General features: G+C 36.5%; 1 protein-coding gene and 1 long non-coding RNA gene across 3 annotated transcripts; both read left to right on the top strand.

Moving 5' to 3' along the window:
- Positions 1-1,907: 1,907 nt before the first annotated feature.
- LOC129452838 (SLAM family member 5-like) lies at positions 1,908-24,062 on the top strand. Of its 2 annotated transcripts, none has more exons than XM_073862228.1 (4): positions 1,908-2,110; positions 3,445-3,750; positions 8,622-8,909; positions 23,629-24,062. In XM_073862228.1, exons 1-4 carry the CDS (start codon positions 2,065-2,067, stop codon positions 23,769-23,771), a joined length of 783 nt encoding a protein of 260 aa, XP_073718329.1. In that variant the 5' UTR covers positions 1,908-2,064; the 3' UTR covers positions 23,772-24,062. The 2 variants fall into 2 exon arrangements, with proteins under 2 accessions (XP_073718329.1, XP_055072855.2); XM_055216880.2 differs by lacking the exon at positions 23,629-24,062 and adding an exon at positions 8,985-9,175.
- On the top strand, positions 11,105-13,868 carry LOC141359565 (uncharacterized). Its single transcript, XR_012366077.1, has 2 exons — positions 11,105-11,266; positions 13,812-13,868. It is a non-coding gene; the product is annotated as an uncharacterized lncRNA (long non-coding RNA).
- Positions 24,063-24,346: the final 284 nt, after the last annotated feature.

The following is a 24,346-nucleotide window of genomic DNA, read 5'->3' as shown; positions in this document are numbered from 1 at the left end:
GAGCTTCACGCGCGAATGAGGCGGAAACGCGTCTTCCGCTCCGCGCCGAACGCCTAGTCCGCGCCGCGGGACCTCCTGACGCGCGTCCACGCGTCTCCACATTGACTTAACATTGAAATCACTCGCGCGTCACGCCTCTACCGCGGTTGGTGTAAATGCACCATTAGTCACTCAAATGCCTTTGATTTTCTTAAATATTGAAAATGTTTCACTTCACAAATTAAAGCAGATTTTTTTATTATTATCACTTTTAATTTGTTTTCCCAGTACTAGATGATTCAACCTTTCTTAAACACAGCTGTGATAAACTCCTCATTGTGTGTCAGGTTGTTAAACATCGCAGTATCTGTTCAGACCAGCAGGTGACACTGTTGTCATTCATCAGCTAATAATAATAATAATAATAATAATAATACAACACTGATCTGACAAATGAACAACTTAAAGCTTCCCAGAGGATCCCTACCAACATTAACAATACCACTTCATTCTATAATTTTATCAGATATTTTACACAAATAATTATGTAAGAAGTAAGGAACAATTGGCAACGGTTAATTATTCTGTTTATACCATGGTTAACACAGACATCACTAAGACATGGCTCTGGTGGTATAAATATTTATAAAACTTGTTTAAGATTATATTTACAATCATTGGTGCACAAACACACACTGACAGACATCATAATAAACTCTCATTTAATACATTAAACCTCTGATAAAAACAGCTCTATAACTTACTGTTAATGTTATTCAGAGATCTGATTCAGACTCAAACTTTTTCAGCTTATCTGCCCGTTCCTGTCATCATCACCAGAGACTCATCTTCAAGTTCAAAATGTGTGTTATTGTGTTCAGTGTTGAATGTGAGAGATGTGAGTCTGTCCTGGTACAAAGGAAACAGTTTATTGTCCAGCATCAGTGTGTCTGATCTCAACATCATCATCAGCATCTCTCTTCATCTGAAGTGTCTGAATGAATCATACAGCTGTGTGGCGAACAACCCCTTCACAAATCAAACTCAACATCTCAACATCACTGATGTCTGTCAGTCGTGTTCAGGTGAGTCACAGATGATGTTTGTGTTTATTCATTCACTTCATCTCTGTTTCATTTTATTTTTTCTTTCCTCAGACTCTGTCAATTCATGTGCTACGACTGAAGCTGTGATCCGATTGGTCTTATCTGCTCTGGTGGGCGTGGCTGCTGTAGTTGCGTCTGTTGTTTTGATTTATGACATCAGATCCAGAAGAGATGAACAGAAGAGAAGATCATAGACAACAACATCAGATTCTCACTCATCAATCACATTTGAAAGGTTCATTTCCAGGTGTTTAAAGACAAATGAAAAAAAAAAACTAATGCCTAAAATATTAAATCATCTTATTTTCTTACTTTCTTTGTAATTCCTTTTTTAAAATAATAAAAATCATTCTTGTTTGTGGATTTTATAAAACTCTTCTTGATTGTGATTGGTTGATCTGTGGTCAGAGTCTTACGTCACATATCTTTCTTCTGATGTACACAACACTGCTGAAGCTCCTCTAGTGTCTGAACATCAAAACATATTCAGCTTCTAACAGAGATTATAATAAACATCTTTAAATCATTTAGCTTTTATAATTATTGTGTCTTTATTTTTGCTTTTCTTGTTGCTTGCAAATATTCACAATAAAAATATATATAATAAATATGATCAAAAAGTGTATTTATTCGTGTATTTATATTCTGTATCAGCTCTTAATTAAATAATATTAGCTATGAATGATGCTGTAAGAAGTTAATGCAGTCGTATGTGAGTGACAGATAAAAGCATTAGAGTGAACACACATATGATGTGCGATGTGTTTAATGTTTCTCTGCAGTCGCGTCTCCTGTTCCTTCCTCTTTTTAAAATACATTTATTTGACACTGAGAGTAAAGCAGACTTGAATAGACACAGAGAGGTTTTTTTCAGCTGCAGAAGAGAACTCAACAGTGCATTTGTCATTTTGTCAAGAAGCATTGATCACGTTTTAAGAGTTTGTAAATTCAGATTTCTAGACTGAGACCGCTGGTGAAAATGTTACACAAACTTCTCATCTGTTTGTTCATGTGGAGTCTGATTGGTGAGTTATAAATCGGTGTTTATAATTCTTTTACTTTTTGTGTGTTTTACAGCATTTACATTACTAGTGTTTACCACTCAACAACACCTAAGACAGCACAGCCTGTATTATATTTATATTTATTGTGTATTGTAGTGTATATTTATCTATATTTTAACTTCACTACTGCACAATTTCACTTTTGTAAACTGTATATTGCGGATCAGACTGTTGTGCCAACACTTCCCATTTCTTATCCTCGTTGTTTTTCATTTTTAAATATTTCTATTTTTTCTATTTAGGGGTCAAGCCCCTTCTTGTTATCTTTTTCTGGCATTGTGTCTATGGCAGCACATAGAAGCGTATGTAAGAAAATTAAGACATTTGGCACACAGATAGAGGACTGTCTGAAATGTTACCACACCAAATTTTTAGTCTTGATGTCAGGGTTGTCAAACCGCCTAATAATGATTTATTATTAAATATTAAAAACATATTTTAAAAAAACCTTTTCAGGTGGGACACGGCAGTCGTGCATGTCTAGTTTAAAGCCCCCCTTACTTAAAAAATTCACTTTTAAATGTGTTTCTAACAGAAAATAAGTCACCAGTGTGTTTGCACAAACATCCTATTATTACTGCATTTTTTTGGACTATAAAGGGGGTCACACACCGGACGCACAGCTCAGCGCTGTGCAGCGCCGCGTCGAGTCGTGTCTAGGACAACTCAGAGGTATCGTAGAACTGGAAGTGCACATTAAATTGCGTTAGCTTAGTCAGATAGCGTCTACATCGAAATGCAAAATATACGTTAGCAGCCAATGTTAAGCATTAATGATTTGGGACAAATATGATGTTATTTAATGTTAAACTATGTGAGTGGCGCTCTGTGGCGCGACAGGGATTTGAACAACTCCTTGACTCGTAGCTGGGCGCCGCAGACAGGCACCACCTGTCGGCGCCGATGTGTGTACACTCATAGAAAACAATGTGTTTGATTTTTTTACAACGCGCGTGCGTGTCTGGTGTGCGACCCCCTTAAGTCACACTTTTTTCATAGTTATGTCATAATAAATTCATATGAACCAAGAGTTTTTTCCCTTCAAACGCATTTTTGACTAACGTGACCTATTTTAGACACTATTTTTCATGTTATGTTAATGCTGTTGCTCAGACTTTTTGCCACTCAGTGGCCATAACCGCAGTCACTTTTCGCCAAAGGTGACATCACGTGCATACCCTATGTACGCGCGGCTCGGTCATGACAGCTGTTGCCTATTATACAACATTTTGCTTTTGTTTTGTTTTCTGTTGATATAGAAAATCTTCAATCTTTGTCCTTGTTTGTGTGTGCAGGTGTGCTTGGTTATGAAGTGAAGTCAGTGATGGAGGGAGATTCTGTCACTCTTTACACTAAAACATCTATACACAGTGATTATATGATACAGTGGTTCTTTGAGTCTTTGTTTACTCGCATAGCTACAATCGATAAAGCAGTCAATAAGATCCCAACATATGATGATGGGAGATTCAAAGGCCGACTGCAGCTGAATGTTCAGACTGGAGATCTCACCATCACAAACATGAGAACTGAAGACTCTGGAGAATATAGCGTCATAATCAGTGACATGGTTATGACTTTATACAGGTTTAATGTCTATGGTGAGTAAAGATTTAACACTAGATTTAACAGCTTGCACCTGCGTTAAATAATGACTGTCGGAATTGTTAGCACTCAAAAGGTGTGGTTTAGTTCTTTTTGCAACTGACCTTATTGAATATGCATTTATAGGAGTTTCCCCTTAATACACAAGGAGGAGGACATTTAAATCATTCACGCAAAGTGATGCACCTGTTTTATGATTGGTAGTCTATTTGCATGATTATTTAATGCCGAAAAAAGCATGTCTTAAATTACACTGAAATAAATAATAAGTAAAATTATTGCAAGTTTTTTCAAAATTTTACTTAGAAAAGCTGATTTAAATTAACAAAAAACAATAAGTAGAATGTACTTAAGTTTACTAAGTAAAGTTAAATTACACTGTAAAAATTTGATGTTTACTTAAAAATATTAAGTACTTTTAAAGGGTTACTTCTTTAATGGAATCTTCTTATTTTAATCACGTAAAAACTCTTTATTTATTATTATATACCACATTATGTTGAGTAAGTAAGAAGATACTGGTCTCAGTACTGGCAGTAGTACAGTTATTGCTCATTGAGTGAATTAACACACGTCATGATTTTCTTCGTGTCACCTGTTGTCTTTACACAAGCACCACTCTTCTAAATGATGGAAATTGCAAAACTCAAAACAGAAACTCTTCTAAATCTCAAAGATAATTTAACATTAAACATTAACACTAAGTCTTTCTTTTTTTTGTTAAAATAGTGTTTAATTTCAAATTTTACTCTCCAAATGCAGTCCCATGCAAAGCATGCTGGGAAGTACAAGTCTACTGCCTAGTTAGTTATTTTCAAATAGTTTCAACACAAAATTATTAAGTTACTTTCCTTTTTACTCAATAATGTGTTCATTTAAAATTACTTACATTTTTGTGCTATTTTTACTTTTTAAGGCACATAATATTTTTTTATACTTTGCCCTTGAAATGGCTGAAATTATTTAAAAAAGCCATCACAGAGAGCAGAGAACGTGGGATACAATCAGTGATGCCGGTAACGCGTTACTTAGTAACGCGTTACTCTAATTTTACCACTTTTTTTAGTAACGAGTAATCTAACGCGTTAATATTTCCAAACCAGTAATCAGATTAAAGTTACTTATCCAAGTCACTGTGCGTTACTATTTTTGAAATTTTCCTTAGTAAAATATATATTTTCTTGTATATTTCTTCTTGCGTCTCGGGAAGTGAAGTCAGGTGTGCGACAAGTCACGTTTTCAGCACGAGGACAATTCAGGTCACGTGTAAGCGACACAAACGTAAACAACGTACAATGAAGAGAGAAGAGAGTTGCAGCTACAAAAACACTACGTCAAATTAAAAAAAGTCGCAGCACGGCGCAGACAGTCAAACTAAGAGCAAGTCTCACATAGTCCCACCCGGTGGTGCGAAGCAGTAAGCAGGAGTTCATCCACTACCCAAACAACAAAAGCTGGACTTCAGTGCAAAACCAGTAAGTGTGGGAGAGTTAAAGAACGAAAGTAACAAAGCGATTTTCTCCGAGCCCTGATAACATCTAAATCTCACTATGACAGCATATTAGCACATAACCTCTGAAAGAGTTAACAAATATCGCGTTATATACTCACCGATTTCCACGTGTAGATCCAGAACTGTGTTTTCAACCATGATAAGTACATTCCAAAAGCGGTCTTTTTTTCTTACAACGCGTTGTTTTTCTTGTTTCATGTGTTACAATACTGATAAATCTACAAGGTATTTAGTATATAACATCCTGAAGACTTCTCCGTTTTTCAAAATAAAAGTAAGTCGAGTTTATAGAGTAAGTAGATCCTGTCGGGTCAAAAGTAACACTTGTTAGTTTTGTCCCGCTGCTAATACTGTGTATAATATGGTAAAAAATTTATATTATTCTAATTTGATTTAATTTTATTTTCATAGTGTTCAAACTATTGAATTTTTTTAGTCTCAGCAATTTAAGTTTGTACTGTTGGTGTCACGATCGGGAACACGAGTAAGGACACAAACGCAGGGTTCACACGAAAGGGTAACATTTAATATAAATAACATGAAATGAAACACGAGGAACAACACGGGCAGGTAAGAACAATGACTGGAACACTGGAAACAAACATGACATCAGAGACAATCATCCGGCCAGTGCACATACAACAGGCAGGGGTATATATACAAACAGAGTAACGATACACAGGTGTGATGAGGCAGGTAATTAATTAACAAGAGTCCAGGTGATGACAATCGGAACAGACACAAAACATGACACGGATTTCACCGTGACATTACCCTCCCCTTAATGAGTGGCTACCAGACACTCAAAACAAAACAAACTGGAAGTCTGGTAGGGTGGATCCAGGGGAGGGATGGAGGGCTTGGAGGCCACGACGGAGCCGGCGGAAACCAGGGCGAAACTGGCAGGGCAGGAAGCCGGGGCACGGCCGGGAGAACCGGAGTGGCCATCCCAGGTACCGACTCTGAAGACTCCACCCTCCTGGGAACCGACGGGGATCTGGTCGTCCTGGGAGTCGACTCCCACCATCCCGGGGAAAGGGGCTCCTCCACGGTGGCGACCACCCCGGGGAAAAATCGAGCGTGGCGTCTGTTCTCGAGCCCCAAATCGAGCATAGTGGTGGACCTCCCAGGAACCGACCCAGACGACTCGACCAGCAGGGGAATCACCGGAACCGATACGATCCCCAGAACCCGGCTCATGTTTCGCAGCAACCACCCCGGGGAATGAATCGGGCGTGGTGATGGCTAACTCGAGCCCGGTCTGGAGTTCTGGGTGTTCCCTCCTTGAACCCGCTGCGTCCTTCACTGGCCGGATGATTCTGTCACGATCGGGAACACGAGTAAGGACACAAACGCAGGGTTCACACGAAAGGGTAACATTTAATATAAATAACATGAAATGAAACACGAGGAACAACAGGGGCAGGTAAGAACAATGACTGGAACACTGGAAACAAACATGACATCAGAGACACTCATCAGGCACGTGCACTTACAACATGCAGGTGTATTTATACAAACTGACTAACGATAATCAGGTGGGATGAGGCAGGTAATTAATTAACAAGACTCCAGGTGATGACAATCGGTACAGACAAAAATCATGACACGGATTTCACCGTGACAGTTGGTTGCTTTTGAAACATTTGATAAAACTGAAATTTAAAATAAAAATGTAATTTAATTATTTTTTACAAAGATAAATGACAAAATAAGTTTGCAGTTACATATTAAAGAGGTCATAGTAATATATATTTAATAAAAACAAGTGTAACACAAAAATCTATCATGTTTTGTTGTGTTACTTTTGACCCTGCTGTCAAGGTCAAAAGTAACAATTCACTACTCTTGTTTAAAGTGAAATTATACAGAAGTCGTTTTACATTTGTTCAAAATTCCAGCTGGTTTTGATAGACCACACTTGTGAGTTATTGACCACAACAAAAATATATCTCTGTCTAAAACATTAACTTTTAAAATTAAGTTTTTCTGAAAATGGCCCCTGCTCACCCCTATTTATGTTAAGTGAAGTCAAGAAAGACTCATATATATATATATATTTTAGTTTTTTAAAACACAACAGTTCAACTTAAAATGTCAGGAGATACATTGTTGACGTTACTGTTAAAAATGCACTTCCAATAAAGTGAGTGTTGGCAAAACTGGTTGTCATTTTTAATGTTGAGGCAGTGGGGGTGTTGGCAGCTACTGGAATGTAACTAACAAAGTAACTTGTAATCTAACTTAGTTACTTTTAAAATCAAGTAATCTGTAAAGTAACTTAGTTACTTTTTAAAGGAGTAATCAGTAATCAGTAATCAGATTACTTTTTCAAAGTAACTGTGGCATCACTGGATACAATGCAGAGTATTGTTTTAACAACAGTAAAAATAAAAATATTGTTTGCCAAGCCATTTTATTTTTATTTGCTTAAGTAAATAAAATAAGAGTCACTAGGAGAAGTCACACAATACCAGCAGTTTCAAAATGTATTGTAAACCTTCATTTTTCAGTATCCAATGGCTTTGTTAGCTGTGATGATCTACAATGCTGAACCATAGACTGTAGAAAAAGATCAACAATGAAGATCGTTTTTGAAGCCAGTAGTAGGCGGTGCCTGCCAGCTCCCTCTTGGTCACGCATCAATTGCGGATATCCAAAAATGGGTAAAATAGGGTGACCATATGTTCAATTCTTCCCTGACGTGTGCTGGCCAGCATTTCGGTGCATCTTCCGTAAGTGGTATTTGTCGATCGCATACGTTATTGAAGTTTTCCTATTTCATGCAACTTCTGGAAGACGCACCCGAATTCCTGGCCAGGACGCGTCGGGGAAGAATGTTGCGGTCACCCTAGGTAAAGAGACGAGACGTTGGTGAAGCTGGTTGCTGAAACCCCGCCCGCCTAGCTCGACTCTAGTGACAGCAGTGGTGGTTTAACCGTCACTCAAGTGGCCACGCCCTTAATTATGCAGAACTTTAATGCTGCGCTCAGACCAGCCCAGTAGAGGCATCAAGCGTGAGTGATTTCAATGTTAACTCTATGTAAAGATGCGTTGAGGTCTCGCGGCGAATAAGCCGTTTAACGCAGCTTAGTTTAGCCAGAGCTGTTTGAGCTTAGCTGGTGACTGACGTATTCCTCTGGGCGGAGCTCTAGAGTAGAGGGCTGTAGTCCAAAAGGCCGTTCACTGTAGGCTTTGAAAGGCAAATTCTGTTAAAGAAAATATATCGCCTGGTATTGAACTTTGAGCTTTATCATTTTGCAGGTATTATTTATGCTCTAACTAAAGTTTGAATAATGGGATCAGAAAGAACATGACCTTAAATATTTTTATTCTCTAATGTTATTTTTTCAGCTCATCTGCCCGTTCCTGTCATCACTAGAGACTCTTGTTCATGCTCAAAATGTGTGTTGTTGTGTTCAGTGATTAATGTGACAGATGTGACAGATGTGAGTCTGTCCTGGTACAAAAGAAACAGTTTATTGTCCAACATCAGTCTGTCTGATCTCAACATCAGCAGCATCTCTCTTCATCTGGAGGTTGAATATCAGGATACAAACACATACAGCTGTGCGGTGAACAATCCTCTCATAAACCAAACTCAACATCTCAACATCACTCATCTCTGTCAGCCGTGTTCAGGTGAGTCACATGTGATGTTTGTGTTTATATTATATTAACTTTATCTCAGTTTCATCTTATTTTTTCTTTCTTCAGATTGTGTCGGCTGTTGTGGTTCAACTGAAGCTGTGATCCGATTGGTCTTCTCTGCTCTGGTGGGCGTGGCTGCTGTAGCTGTTCTGATTTATGACTGATCAGATTGAATAGAGATGAACAGAAAAAGAAGATCAAAGACATCAGCATCAGATTAACATTTATCAATCATTTTTGAGTGGCTCATATCCTGTGGTTAGGTACAAAAACATAGCCACTAAGTAAAGTAAACTAATCTAACAAATTTCCATTTAGTTAGGTTTCGCTTAAAATTAGACTAATCAACGTTTTTTATAACTGACTTTATATAACCAATCTTAAAGAAAAAAATTAAATGACTAACTTTTCAAGACTAGTCTAAGCAGTTTAAGCAACCGGCCACAGGTGTTTAGATTAAAAATGTAACTAAATCATTTTGCTTTTTATAATTATGTTTTTATCTTTGCTTTTCTAGTTGCTTGCAAATAAACACAATAAAAAAAATACAATAGATGATCTAAAAGTGTATTACTTGTTCACACATTATATTTAGCATTGATGTGATTATCTAAACTTTATTTAGGTTGTTTGGGCATTTTAGTGTTATTGTAAACATTTCTTCCTGCTGTTATATCCTATATCAGCTCTAAATTAATTATTATAGGCCATGAATCACAGTCGTATGTGAGGGACAGATAAAAGTGTTAGACACGAAGTCCACAAGCGTGTTTAGATAAAAACAACAAGGTTCATTTATTTCAACAAAGGCAGAAAAATCACAACATGGGCTGAACTTTTCTCACACAAACAAACTCCACTTTCAACTTCCCTCTTTCGTAATCTTTTTTTCTTAAAGTCACAGACAGGTATAAAATTGTAAGAAATAAAATGAACCCTTTAACTAAATTAAATAATAATGTGCAGGGTGTGTAAATAAAAAAGATTTAATCTGTGGGGAAGGCCCAGATAGCATGCAAACCATTGAAACAATGTTAAAAACAGTTGACTCGTCAATGCCAATTGCATTGAATCAACATCAGGTTTGCACCCTCCATTAATACCGAAAAAACACTAAAACTTCAACAAATCGCCATTACTGCGATCAGTGTCCGCTTTAGTTGGGTCCTTGACTCTGGATATTCAAGTTAAATCTTTCTTTTCTTCTACCCATTTGTGTAGTAACATATGAACATCGGAAATGAAAGATGTGTTTCAAAGTTAGGTTGAAACTGATTGCTTTCTTTGAAGATGTCAAGATGATATAAAATTAAGCTGCTTTACGTGATTATGTTGATCAATTTTTGACTATTATAATTGTTCTGGTTTGTAAATACACTGTGACAAGATAAGCAGAAAAACTGCTGACACATTCAGACATCATTACTCATCCTACAAATCTCAACAATGGTGACAGTCATCAAACAAATTCATATAAAACGATCAACTGCAATGCATGCTGGGAATTATAAATTAGTTTAGTACTACCATGATACCCAGCATGCATTGCAGCATGAAGCTTTCTTTTGTTGATCATTACCATTGATGAGATTCATAGACCGATTCATAATGTCAGAGATAGATTCAGTAGTTAAACTTTTTAAAAGTGTTTTTATAATCCTCAAAATAACAGACCTGCCACTGTTTCCAACTAGTACCATAATAATAACTTTTGCAAAACTTTAACAGTATTTCATTAATATAATTTAGAGATGTCTACAAGAATTAAACTACTTGATAACATTAGATCTTTGTTTTCTTTGCAATAGCAAATGTACTTTAAAACACTGCTTCAACAGCCAAAGAAAACTTGACATTAAAACACAAGAGTGAAGTGCCCAACTAAAGTAGACACTGGTCACGATGGTGGTGATTTGTTGACATTTCGGTGTTTTTTCAATGTTGGTGGAGGGTGCAGACCTGATGTTGATTCAATGGTATTGGCATTGACAGGTCAACGATTTTTAACATTGTTTCAATGGTTGCATGCTATCTGGGGGGCTATTCCCTTACAAAAGCATTAGAGAGATAAACACACATATAATGAAGTGTGATGTGTTTAATGTGTCAAAATTCTCACAGCAGCTCCTCCCTGTTCCTAAAATAGGCCTAGATGTATATAGGAGAAGTTTATTTTTTGCTGAATTTATAAGTTTCAAATCACTTCTCAAATATATTTTTCTTCTCATAGTTACCTTCATAAGATTTCAAGAGTTTATGAGTTTGTCATTTCAGATTTCTGGATTGAAACGGTTGAAAAAAAATGTTTCACATAGTTCTGTTTTGTTTGTTCATGTGGCATCCGACTGGTGAGTTATAACTGTGTTTTTATGAATTATTTAATTTTTTGTGTTTTAAAGGATTTGCAGTTATTGTGAATTAAGTTTTTTACTATGAGATGTCGTTTGAATTCAGATTCAAGTGATTACACTGCAAAATCCCGGGAGTTAAATTAACACTGCTCAGTGTTTATATAGGTCCACTCTCCAGAGTGTTAAAAAAGTAACACCGGAGAGTGTTACTTTTTGCAAAATTGCAAAGCTACAATCTGTGACTTTATCCTCTCTATCATCATCTCTGTTTGAAACCTAAAATTGCATTTTACGTCTTACTTGTAGAGTTTTTTTCTTAACTTATGTTAAGATGTTGGCTGTTTCATTTAAAGTCACCATTATTGTGATAAGTGGTTGTTTTAGTAGGACTTGACTCTTGACTATTAGCTTGTTAGTTTTTTCTAACTGCTATATCTTAGTGTATTTAAAACACGATGTTGTAGCAAAGAAAAGGTTGTTGTGTGATTGAATATTGATGGTTGAAACAAAATGTTAAACCAAACATAATTATTTAATGAACAGATTTTTTAATATAGTTTTCCTCCCTCATCAGAAGCATCATTTTCTGTTAATAACAAATTACTACAGTTCAAGGTCCAGAACTCTCTCATAGCAGTTTGACATTCTGAAGGATTTTGATAGTGTGCAAAAAAACATTAACCGCTGAACTATGTAGATACAAAGACATCAAGAATCGGAGTATGAATCTCAACAATGGTGACAAAGAATATGGTAAAAAAGTTCATTATTTATTCATGCCGCAGTGCATTCTGGGAGTTCTTAATGATATTTGTAATTTGTTAATACCCAGCATGCATTGCAGCATGAAGCTTTTCATTTTATTGTCACCATCATTGTGATTCATACTCTCATTCTTGATGTTTAAGTGTCTACATTATACTGCAGTTAATCTGTAAGTGTCAGTGTTTAAAAAATGGTTCAGAATGAAAAACTGCAATGAGATGGATGGATCTCATACTACAGTATCACATTATTGGCAGCAATAAATACTTCTAGTAAGAAACCACTAAATAAATTATTTTTTAAGAGTGATATTTGAAAGTATATCTTAACAACCGTTATAATCATAGAAACACATTAGTGTCTCCTCTTTAACCACAAAACACATGTTTTTAACACATGTAACTATAACAGCCAAAAGAGCTGAAAAGCTAAGACTAAGACTCAAGAGTCCAATTAAAGCAACCACTGATCACAATAATGGTGACTTTAAATGAAACAGCCAACATCTAAACCTAAGTTAAGAAAATAACTCTACAAGTAAGATCTAAAATGCAATTTCAGTTTTCAAACAGAGATGGTGATAGAGAGGATAAAGTCACAGATTGTAGCTTTTAACTCTCTCCGGTGTTAGTTTTTTAACACTCTGGAGAGTGGACCTATATAAACACTGAGCAGTGTTAATTTAACTCCCGGGATTTTGCAGTGTATGTACTTAAAATTCATATAAAATTTTCCTTTATATAGAGATTTACAACTAAAACACAGAACAGTTTGGTCAGTTCTCATCTAAAATCATTTCTGTTTAGATGTTGTCACTTTTGAATTTTTATATCAGTAAAAATATTACTACAGTACCATTACAGTGTTCGTATTGATCTGCATGAAAAAATACACAAACATCCAGTTGTTTGTTATAGTCATGAAATAAAAAGAGATGGCGTGTCTCAATAGATCTTCAATGAAAAAATGAAGCCAAAATATATATTTTTTTACTTTTTTACTTTTTAGACGAAAAAAATCCCACGTATTGCACACAACCATGTTGAAAGGACAAAGAGACTGCAACTGTATTAATGTAATAATGTAGACATTTTAATAAGTGAGCTTAATTCAGCTTTAAGGTGGGTATAGAATAGGACTCCATTTGCAAACTTTTGCGTATGAATGAAGAATTTGCCACAATAAAATCAAAAATTAATATATTCCAACGGTTTATTTTATCATGTAAATAAAAAAATCATGTATTTTAGACTGAAAGAGTGTGTACTATTGCAGAACTAAATATGCAACAGACCAAAATTGTTCGGATAAAAACATAATTAATTCCCGATGACAACTTTCGCCGATGACGTCATTTGGAGCCAGTCTCCCGTAGGCTTCAGAATAAAAATCTTATTTGTTTCCATTGAAAGGGTATGGATTTATGACGTGTACTCCGGCCAGCCACCAGGGGGCGACCAAAATGTTTTGGCAAGTGAAAAAAGGCCAAATTTCCCTAAATGTTATTTTATTCATTGTGAAGGTGTTTGAAGAATATAAATATATAAAGAAGAGGATAAATAATAAACATGACCTAAAAACATAAAGCATTTTGTGATGCTATTACCTGAAAATGCTGCACAATTTAATGAAAATTAAATTCAATTTCCATCGGTTTGTTATTTGATTTGAGAATTGTGTGCCTGGTTATAGTACATTCAGTCATTTTTTATTTTATTTATTTTGTGTTCTGCTGTTTCAGACAATCTTCAATCTTTGTCTCTGTTTGTGTCTTCAGGTGTGTTTGGTGATGAAGTGAAGTCAGTGTCAGTGATGGAGGGAGATTCTCTTACTCTACACACTGATATTACTCAAATAAAGATTGATGATCAGTTAGAATGGACATTTGGACCTCAAGACTCTCGCATAGCTTTAATTGATAAAGAAATCAGTGGGACCCCAATTTATGGTAGCATTGTTCTTGATGGGAGATTCAGAGATCGAGTGAAGGTGGATTATCAAACTGGAGATCTCACCATCACAAACTTCACAACTCAACACACTGGACTGTATCAAATGACATTTATCAGCAAGTTGAAGAAATCATACAGATTCACAATTACTGTCTATGGTGTGTAAAATAGTGTTTTTAGCCTCTCAAGTGTAGTCAAAACTAAGCCCCTGACTTTTATTGCAAATAAATCCCTTCAGGATGATGTATCCTGATTTTTCTTCACCTAAAATATCAGAAGTTGAAGATGACATAATACAATCATTGATGCAGATGACCCACCGACAGACATCACAATAAACTCTCATTCAATACATTAAACCTCTGATAAAAGCAGCTCTATAACTTCCCAGCTAGAAATAAAAAGTTCTAAGAACGTTCCCTGAAAGTTCCCAAAGGTTCCCAAAAACATTCTGCCAACGTTAAAAGCGGCTAGTTTTTTTTAAGTTCTAGGAACGTTTCTGTTGTCTGAACGTTAGAGTAATGTTACATTTTACCATTTTTAAACGTTATGACAATGTCATGTTTTAATGTTCACACAATGTTTAAAACAACAACTGTTTATTATATTGACTTGTTTAATTGTTATGTAAATGATAGAGAAACATTGCATTTTATTATTTAGAAAACATTATTTCTGTATGTTCAGTAAATATATTGCTGTAAAAAACTCAATTCACTTACTAGGTTTAGATGTTGATGTTTCATTTTAAGTCACCCTTATTGTGATTCATGTTTGTTTTAGTTGGTCTCTTGACACTTGACTTTTTGTCTACTATTTTTTTCCTGGTTGTGTTAACTTTGTGGTAATGCACCACATTTGTTATGAAAAGTTATAAGTGTATTTCTGTGGTCGTTGGTACATAATGGTAAAGATCATCACCTAATTCATTTACTAATCAAAAGTTTATTTTCTGCCAATAATGTATATTAGATCCAACTCTTTCACAGCAGTTTGTCATTAAGGAGTTTTAGAAACTTTGGACAAAAAATATTCGCTGTATAATTGGGATGCCCAAACATCAAGAATCAGACTATGAATCTCAACCATGGTGACAATTAAAATTGTTAAAAAAATCCTTATTTATCCATGCCGCAGTGCATGCTGGGAGTCCTGAATGAGGTTTGTAATTTGTTAATACCCAGCATGCATTGCAGCATAAAGTTTTTCATTTAATTGTCACCATGATTGAGATTCATAGTCTGATTCTTGATGTTTGTGCATCCCAATTATACAGCGGATATTTTTTGTCCAAAGTTTCTAAAACTCCTTAATGACAAAATGCTGTGAAAGTGCTGGATCTCATTTACATTTTTGACAGAAAATAAAGTTTTGATTAGTAAATGAATTAGGTGATGATCTTTACCATTATGTACCAACAACCACAGAATAACACCACCAACTTGGCATGTTCACAACAAATGTGGTGCATCAACACAAAGTTAACACAACCAGGAAAAAACCAGCAAGCAAAAAGCCAAGTGTCAAGAGACCAACCAAAACAAACACCAATCACAACAAGGGCGACTCAAAATGAAACAAAACATCAACATCTAAACCTAGTAAGTGAATTGAGTTTTCTACAGCAATATATTTACTGCATACAGAAATAATGTTTTATAAAATAATAAAATGCAATGTTTCTCTATCATTTACATAACAATTAAACAAGTCAATATAATAAACAGCTGTTGATTTAAACATTGTTTGAACATTAAAACATGACATTGTCATAACGTTTAAAATGGTAAAATGTAACATTATAACGTTCAGACAACAGAAACGTTCCTAGAACTTAAAAAAAACTAGTCACTTTTAACGTTGGCAGAATGTTTTTGGGAACATTCGGGAACTTTCAGGGAACGTTCTTAGAACTTTTTATTTCTAGCTGGGTTACTGTTAATGTTATTCAGAGATCTGATTCAGACTTAAACTTCACTTCAGATTAAAGTTTTTAATCCTTTCATATTTTAATTCCTGTTTTTACAGGTCCTCTGCCCATTCCTGACATTAGCAAGGTCTCTTCACAATGTTCCTCATCATCTGAAAGGCCATCAAACTCAAAATGTGTGTTATTGTGCTCATTGTTAAATATGACAGATGTGATTCTCAGTCTCTCCTGGTACAAAGGAAACCGTTTATTGTACAGCATAAGTGAGTCTGATCTCAACATCAGACTCTCTCTACCTCTTGTGGTTGATTATCAGAATAACAACACATACAGCTGTGTGGTGAACAATCCTCCCATAAACCAAACTCAACATCTCAACATCGCTCATCTCTGTCAGCCGTGTTCAGGTGAGTCACAGGTGATGTTTGTGTTTATTCATTCACTTCATCTCTGTTTATTTTGTGTTTTCTTTCCTCAGACTCTGTCAATTCTTGTGATAAGACTGAAGCTGTGATCCGATTGGTCGTCTCTGCTCTGATGGGCGTGGCTGCTGTAGCTGCTTCTGTTGTTTTGATTTATGACATCAGATCCAGAAGAGATGAACAGAAGAGAAGATCATAAACATCAACAAACACAAAACTTCATCTAGAGATCCACAGATTATTTTGGGTTCCTTGCTGTTGTGATATTTTTACTGTATTTTCTTGTGGGTGAGAGACGGTCAGGGGAGGATCTTTCAATATTTTACTGTTTTTACCTCAACTTAGACGAATTAATACATAGTCATCTTTTGTCAATGCGTGGACTTAATCTTTGTAAAGCGCGTCGTGAATGTGTTGGCATTTGGCGTAGCCCCATTCATTCCTTATGCCAGGTTCAGACTGCACGATTTTAGCCCTGATTTTGACTCGTTTACAGGTTTTAAGAAATCACAGACAAATGCCCGAAATCACAGGCAAATCAATGCTCGTGCACGCAAGTGACAATCACACAGTGTGAATTATAAAAGAAGCGTTCTGAGAGAATCGCAGACGAGTCGCCGACACCCGTGAGATATTTGGCATGCTAAATATCTGGACCGGTCGGGGATTCAAAATCATGCCGTGTGAAATGTGTTTTGACTGACAATAACATCGGCAATGACCTACAGCCAATGAGAGAGCAACATACAGGGCAGCTGGAAGTTCGAGGAGGAGTCTCTCAAAACATTTCCTCCTTCATAATCTTTATTTCTTCTTCTTTTTGCTGCAAATGAGCGCACATGCAATTTGTATGGTAAGCTTCTTGCGAGCTACCATTTTTAATAATAATCCCAGTCTCACGTGAGAACTCCGGTCTTGCACGCGTGACCTCGCGTTGTTTCCTTCACGTCACTTCTCGCGTGCGTTTGGTTGTGAGGTGCAGTTCTGCGATTCTTCTTACGGTAAAGTCATGCAGTATGAAAACCCCTGTCGCCAATCCATCATGCAGTCTGAAACAGCATGCAGCGACTGAACGCTACCCCAGATAAACACGCAGTGTAAAACCACAGGTGACCCGACTAGTTTGAAAATCATGCAGTCTGAACTCGGCATTAGGATCCATAACAGGGATGAATTTAGAAGCCACCAAACGCTTCCATGTTTTCCCTATTTAAAGATTTATGGAGTATGGTGGTACAAAATAAAACGTGGCATTTTTTAAGCAGATAAAAATGAGAACTATATTGTATGGCGGAAGAGCATTTAGTTTGCAGCACTTCGACCTCTGGCACATTAACATCATCACCATAGTTACCCACATAGCAATGTTGTTCCGGCCCAGCTCCGGCCCACACAACCAGTTTTCCTCGGCCCACATACAACGAAGAATGACGGCCCTTCAATGGCCCAGTTCTGGATTACAGACTATAGCACATAACTGGCCCAGACCTGGGCCAGAACAGGCCCTACAAACAAGCCTAAGATGGCCCTTGCAGCCCTTACTTAGCCCCCAGGAAGCCTTCATACAGAAAAATCCCCAGAGTTAAATAAATACTGCTGGATGTATATATTGTCCCAATCTTACAGAGTGTTAAAAAGTAACACTGAAGCAGAATTAAAAGCTCTGTTATCCTCTCTCTCACCATCTCTGTCTGAAACCTAAAATTGCATTTTACATCTTACTTGTAGAGTCATTTTCATACTTTAGGTTTAGATTTTGTTCCATTTAAAGTCACCATTATTGTGATCAATGTTTGTTTTAGTTGGACTTGACTCTTGACTCTTCCCTTATTTAGTTTTTTGACTGCTTTAACTTTGTGTTGTTAAGACATGTTGTTTACAGCAGGGAAAAGACAGTAGAGCAGTTCTTTGATGGTGATTAGCACTGTTAATAAAGTCTAAACATCATCAACTAGAAAACTTATGTATTAATATAATGTTTGAACCCTTATCAGAAGCATCTTTCTCTGACAATAAAGTGATACTACAGTATGAAATCCAGCTCTCTCATAGCAGTTTGTTATTCTGAAGAATTTTGAAACACTGACACTTAAAATTAACCGGTTTGTTATGTAGACACACAAATATCAAGAATCAGAGTATGAATCACAATGATGGTGACAAAGAAAATGGTAAAAATTTCATTATTTATCCATGCTGCAGTGCATGATGGGAGTCCTGGATGAGATTTGTAATTTGTTGATACCCAGCATGCATTGCAGCATGAGGTTTTTCATTTTATTGTCACCATCATTGTGATTCATACTCTGATTCTTGATGTTTTTGTGTCCACATAACAAACTGGTTAATTTTAAGTGTCAGTGTTTCAAAATTCTTCAGAATAACAAACTGCTATGAGAGAGCTGGATCTCATACTGTAGTATTACTTTATTGTCAGAGAAAGATGCTTCTGATAAGTGTTCAAACATTAAATTAATACATACGTTTTTTAGTTGATGATGTTTAGACTTTATTAACAGTGCTAACCACCATCAAAGAATTGCTCTGTTGTCTTTTCCCTGCTGTAAACAACATGTCTTAAAACACAGAGTTAAAGCAATCAAAAAACTAAATAAGGGAAGAGTCAAGAGTCAAGTCCAACTTAAACAAACACTAATCACAATAAGGGTGACTTTAAATGGAACAAAATCTAAACCTAAAGTAAGAAAATGACTCTACAAGTAAGATGTGAAATGCAATTTTAGGTTTCAGACAGAGATGGTGAGAGAGAGGAAAACAGAGCTTTTGATTCTGTTTCGGTGTTACTTTTTAACACTCTGTAAAATTGGGACAATATATACATCCAGCAGTGTTTATTTAACTCTGGGGATTTTGCTGCATGAGGGCTTCCTGGGGGGTAAGTAAGGGCTGCAAGGGGTAACGTAGGCTTGTTTGTAGGGCCTGTTCTGGCCCAGGTCTGGGCCAGTTATGTGCTATTGTCTGTAATCCAGAACTGGGCCATTGAAGGGCTGTCATTCTTCGTTGTATGTGGGCCGATGAAAACTGGTTGTGTGGGCCGGAGCTGGGCCGGAACAACATTGCTATGTGGGTACTTGTGTAACTACTCATGTAACAGTCTTTAAACATGAAAGTGTTTGGTGGCTTTTAAATTCATCCCTGGCTGTTTCTCAATTACAAGAACGCAAAGAACGGACTTGCGTCCTCGTGTAGATCGAACTTGCCAGGCGACCTCGGAAGAACGAACTCAGAAGGTCACGAGAACACAGAACGCACTTATGAGAATTGAGATGTGTGCGGTCTTCCTGTTGGTCACCTGACCTCCGCCATTGTTTTGCTGCAATGACTTCTGGGGCGTGAAGCGATTTCAGCGCGCAAGTCTACACTCGATGCATCCTCGATATCAAGAACACATCCGGGTATTTTTATGCGTCCTCAGTACTTGCGTTCTTGAGAATTGAAATGAACTTCGACTGTTAATGATGACGTAGAGCAAGGATAGGAGAACGCAAGATCGCTGAAGAACGCATATTGAGAAACAGCCCCTGTTTGGATCCTAAGGAATGAATGGGGCTAGGCTAAATGCTAACACATTTACGACGCGCTGTACAAAGATTAAGTGCACGCATTGAAAAAGATAGGTATGTATTAATTTATCTAAATTGAGGTAAGAAAATAGTAAATTTTTGAAAAACTGTGGTGTTTTCCTTTAAGCTTTGTCCATAATCCAGCATCATCTTCATGCTTTTCTACAGATAATTTTTTTCTATTTTTCTTTACCATTTTTGTTTTGCTCTCCATGAGCACACATTTCTTCAAAACATCACAGTAAAATGTGTTCATGTGAAGTCTGCATGTAGTGTAAGAGATGCTTTATAAGAAGAAGACTTTCATTTCTTCAGATGTTTCTGTAAGTCTCTAAAGTGGAAAAAGGCAAAATTTCCCCGACTGTTGTTTTATTCATTGTGAAGGTGTTTGAAGAATATACATTTAAAGAAGAGGATAATAATAAACATGACCTTAAAACATAAAACATTTTGTGATGCTATACCTGAAAACTCACTGCACAATTTAATGACAATTAAAGTCTATTTCCAACTATTTGTTATTTGATTTCTGAGTTTCAAAGTCTATGTCTCATAGCAAATGTGTGACGATTTACAATCAAGAAGTGAAAAATTCAGATTGTAGCAGTGAAGGAACTTGTGGGAAACCGAGACCTCAACACACAACACACAACACATGCAAACAAAGGTTTACCACCACTTCACATTATAACAACAAACATCAGCTTTTAAAATTTATCATTTAAGATCTCTGGACTATAACCGATACAAATACACTTAAATGTACTTTTTATATTCTTTACTAATTTAGCATTTTGAATAAATCTGATGCGTGATGTGTTTAATGTTTAAATTTAGCAGTATCATTTCCTGTTCCTTCCACTTTCTAAAATACATTTGAGATCTGAATTTGAGTAAACCAGACATTAACACGTAAGGCAGAAGTTAATAGCTCCAGAAGAGCACTCGTCAGTGTATTTGTCATTTTACTACGAAGTGTTCATCAGCTTTTAATAGTTTATAATTTCAGATTTCTGAACTGAAACCGCTGGAGAAAATGTTTTACAGATTTCTGTTCTGTTTGTTGATGTGGCGTCTGATTGGTGAGTAATTAATGTGTTTTTATGACTTTAATTTGTTTACTTTTGTGTGTCTTAAAGCATTTGCATTTACATTACAAAGCTAAGCTGTATTATTACTGTGAGATGTAGCATTTTTAATCTTTATCTAGATTTCCCTTTATATAAACTTGTTAGATGTTTTGTTTTTTGCTTAACAGTCATCAGGCGTGTGTATAGCATAACCTTAAGATACAAAACTAATAGGACCTCCAGGACAAAGTGACCTAATGGTGAGCTTTGATCAGACTTTGGACAGCATACATTTTTGTAAACACAGATGCAATGCAAATGCGTCTGACTGCAGACAATTCAGTCCTCGAAGATAAAGAGGTGTTAGACCATTTAAGGCTTTATAGGTGATTAGCAATATTTTAAAATGTTGGTGATATTTAACCGGTAACCAGTGTAAAGATGCCAGAATTGGGTTTATGTGATCATACTTCTTAGATCGAGTAAGCACTCTTGCAGCGGCATGTTAAACCAGCTGAAGCTTGTTTACGTATCGTGCGTGACAGCCCCCGAGTAATGATTGATAAATTCAGTCTGTTAGCTTAGAAAACTGGTGGATTTCGCTAGGAGGTGAGTAGATGTAAAGCTGGGTGTCATCTGCATAGCAGTGAAAACTGATGTTAATGTTTTCTGATAATGTCTCCTAGAGGTAACATATATAATGAAAAGAGGAAAGGCCCTAGAACCGATCCCTGCGGTATGCCAAATTTAACCTGAGAGTGACATGACGTTTCCTCATTTACATAAACAAAGTGATAGTGGTTGGTTAAATGTGATCTAAATCCGGCTAACGCCTGACCACTGATGCCAACATAGTTTTCTAGTTTATTGAGATGCAGTTGTTGTGTATAGTATACTGTAAATCAGACAATCTTTGTTTCTGTTTGTATCTGCAGGTGTGTTTGGTTTTAAAGTGAAATCAGTGATGGAGGGAGATTCTGTTACTCTACATGCTGATATTACTGAAATACAGAGAGCTGATCTGATAGAGTGGAGGTGTGTAAATCAAGGGTTTTACAGTTACATAGCTAGAATCAATAGATCGCCTAGTAGCACATCAATATATGATGATGTTCTTGATGGGAGATTCAGAGACAGACTGCAAGTGGCTGGTCAGACTGGAGATCTCACCATCACAAACATTACAACTCATCTTTCTGGACTTTATCAAATGAGTATCATCGGCAGTGACTACATTAAAGAGACTTCTTCCAGATACTATATTACTGTCTATAGTAAGTAAAGATTTAAATTTGATTTGTATTTTTACCTTCCTTCCAATCGTGCTTTTTCCTTTACACATTTAACAAGGTTTTATTAACGTAGTTCGGGAGGAACACGTCAAAAAAACTACTCAAGTGCCTCCAGCTGTCTACAATCAGTAATCAACATATCTACCCAATCAGCACGAAGGCAAGCCATATCTAAATCGCAATCAAACTCACTGAAGATCCTCTACAGTCTTCAGAATCCATCCACTACCTTGTCTCCTCTCACTCACCAGGTTATTTCCTAAACCTAACGAGGGGATCCTCTGCCTTCGGGTCCATTTCCGAGCTCAGAGTCCTCTCCCTGGACAGCACGCCAAATACGTTTATAAATTTAATCTATCCGACTTATTTGTAAGTGTGAACTAGTGAATTACTCTTAAAGCAGCTGTGAAGCTCCTTGTTGCATGTCGGGTTGTTAAACAGACATAATCGCAGTATCTCTTCAGACCCGCAACCCATTCATAAGCTAAAACTAATAAACTTGTGTGACAAACTAAGTTTTCACAGTTCACAACAACACTTAAAATGTTATAATGTTGGCCGAGTTAAAACACTTTAAACAAGTTACACATAACAAATAAGAGAAACAGGGAAAAAAAGTGTTGGTGTGAAAGATGCATGAAGCTATATGGGATGATGGCAATGAATTACACATAAAATAAATGCAGAGAAGAGATATCAGGACTGTAAAGAGAACTAGACAAATAAAACACAGACAGTGGGAAATGAAACTGAACCAAAAAAAACAGACAAGACTTTAAAAAATGAAAGTAAATGAATGAGATTTACAGGTCACAAATTAATACTTTTATTTGGTGTTTTGACAGACATCACAATAAACTTTCATTCAATAAATTAAACCTCTGATAAAAGCAGCTCTATAACTTCACACTTCAATTCAGATTTGATTTCTTAATCTTCTAATATTCTTATTCTTTATTTTATGTTTTTCAGCACGTCTGCCCATTCCTGTCTTCACCTTTAACTCTTCACAATGTCCTTCATCATCATCTTCATCGGTCTCAAAATGTGTGTTATTGTGTTCAGTGTTGAATGTGAGAGATGTGAGTCTGTCCTGGTACAAAGGAAACAGTTTATTGTCCAGCATCAGTGTGTCTGATCTCAACATCAGACTCTCTCTACCTCTGGAGGTGGAGTATCAGGATACAAACCCATACAGCTGTGTACTGAACAACCCATTTAGAAATCAAACTCAACATCTCAACATCACTGATGTCTGTCAGCCGTGTTCAGGTGAGTCACAGGTGATGTTTGTGTTTATTCATTCACTTCATCTCTGTTTCATTTTGTTTTTTCTTTCTTCAGATTGTGTCAGCTGTTGTGATACTACTAAAGCTGTGATCCGATTGGTTGCCTCTGCTCTGGTGGGTGTGGCTACTGTAGCTGTTCTGATTTATGACATCAGATCCAGAAGAGCTGAACAGAAGAGAAACACAAACTTCATCTAGAGATGGCTGTTGTGATTTTTTTACTTAATATTTTGTGGGTGAGAGGCGGTCAAGGGATGAAGGATTTAAAAGCTTTGTCTTTAATTCAGTCTTTATTCTGCAGTATTTTACTTTTCTATTTTTCCTCACCATGCACACATTTCTGAAACTGCTGGAGAAAATGTTTCACATAGTTTTGATGTTGTTCACGTGGCATCTGATTGGCGAGTTATAAATGGGTTTTATGACTTCAGTTCTGGATTCTGGAAACTGGAGTCCATGGGGAGATGACGAAAAACAAAAGGAAAAACAGGCAGACAGACAGGCAGGCAGACTGACCCCCTCATGGACCCTAAAGGAACCTACCATAGTCCAGTCCAAATCATTACTCTGACATCTCTCCCTAATATTGCAGTCTTGTTTGAATATAATGGCTATTTACCAACAATCCAGAATGACATTCATCTATTATTCAGTGTATTATGGCATGTCAATGAATAAAACTGTGTGTATAGTCTATTATTATGAGTTCTTCACAGCGAATGTTTTATTTTGCAAGCTTTGGTTTTGGGAGTGGTGTAAATACAGCTTTATGA

The sequence above is a fragment of the Misgurnus anguillicaudatus genome, chromosome 23 (genome assembly GCF_027580225.2).
Source record: "Misgurnus anguillicaudatus chromosome 23, ASM2758022v2, whole genome shotgun sequence".
Taxonomy (NCBI): domain Eukaryota; kingdom Metazoa; phylum Chordata; class Actinopteri; order Cypriniformes; family Cobitidae; genus Misgurnus; species Misgurnus anguillicaudatus.
The sequence above is the reverse complement of the archived record's forward strand: the minus strand, read 5'-3'. Positions and strand labels throughout refer to the sequence as shown.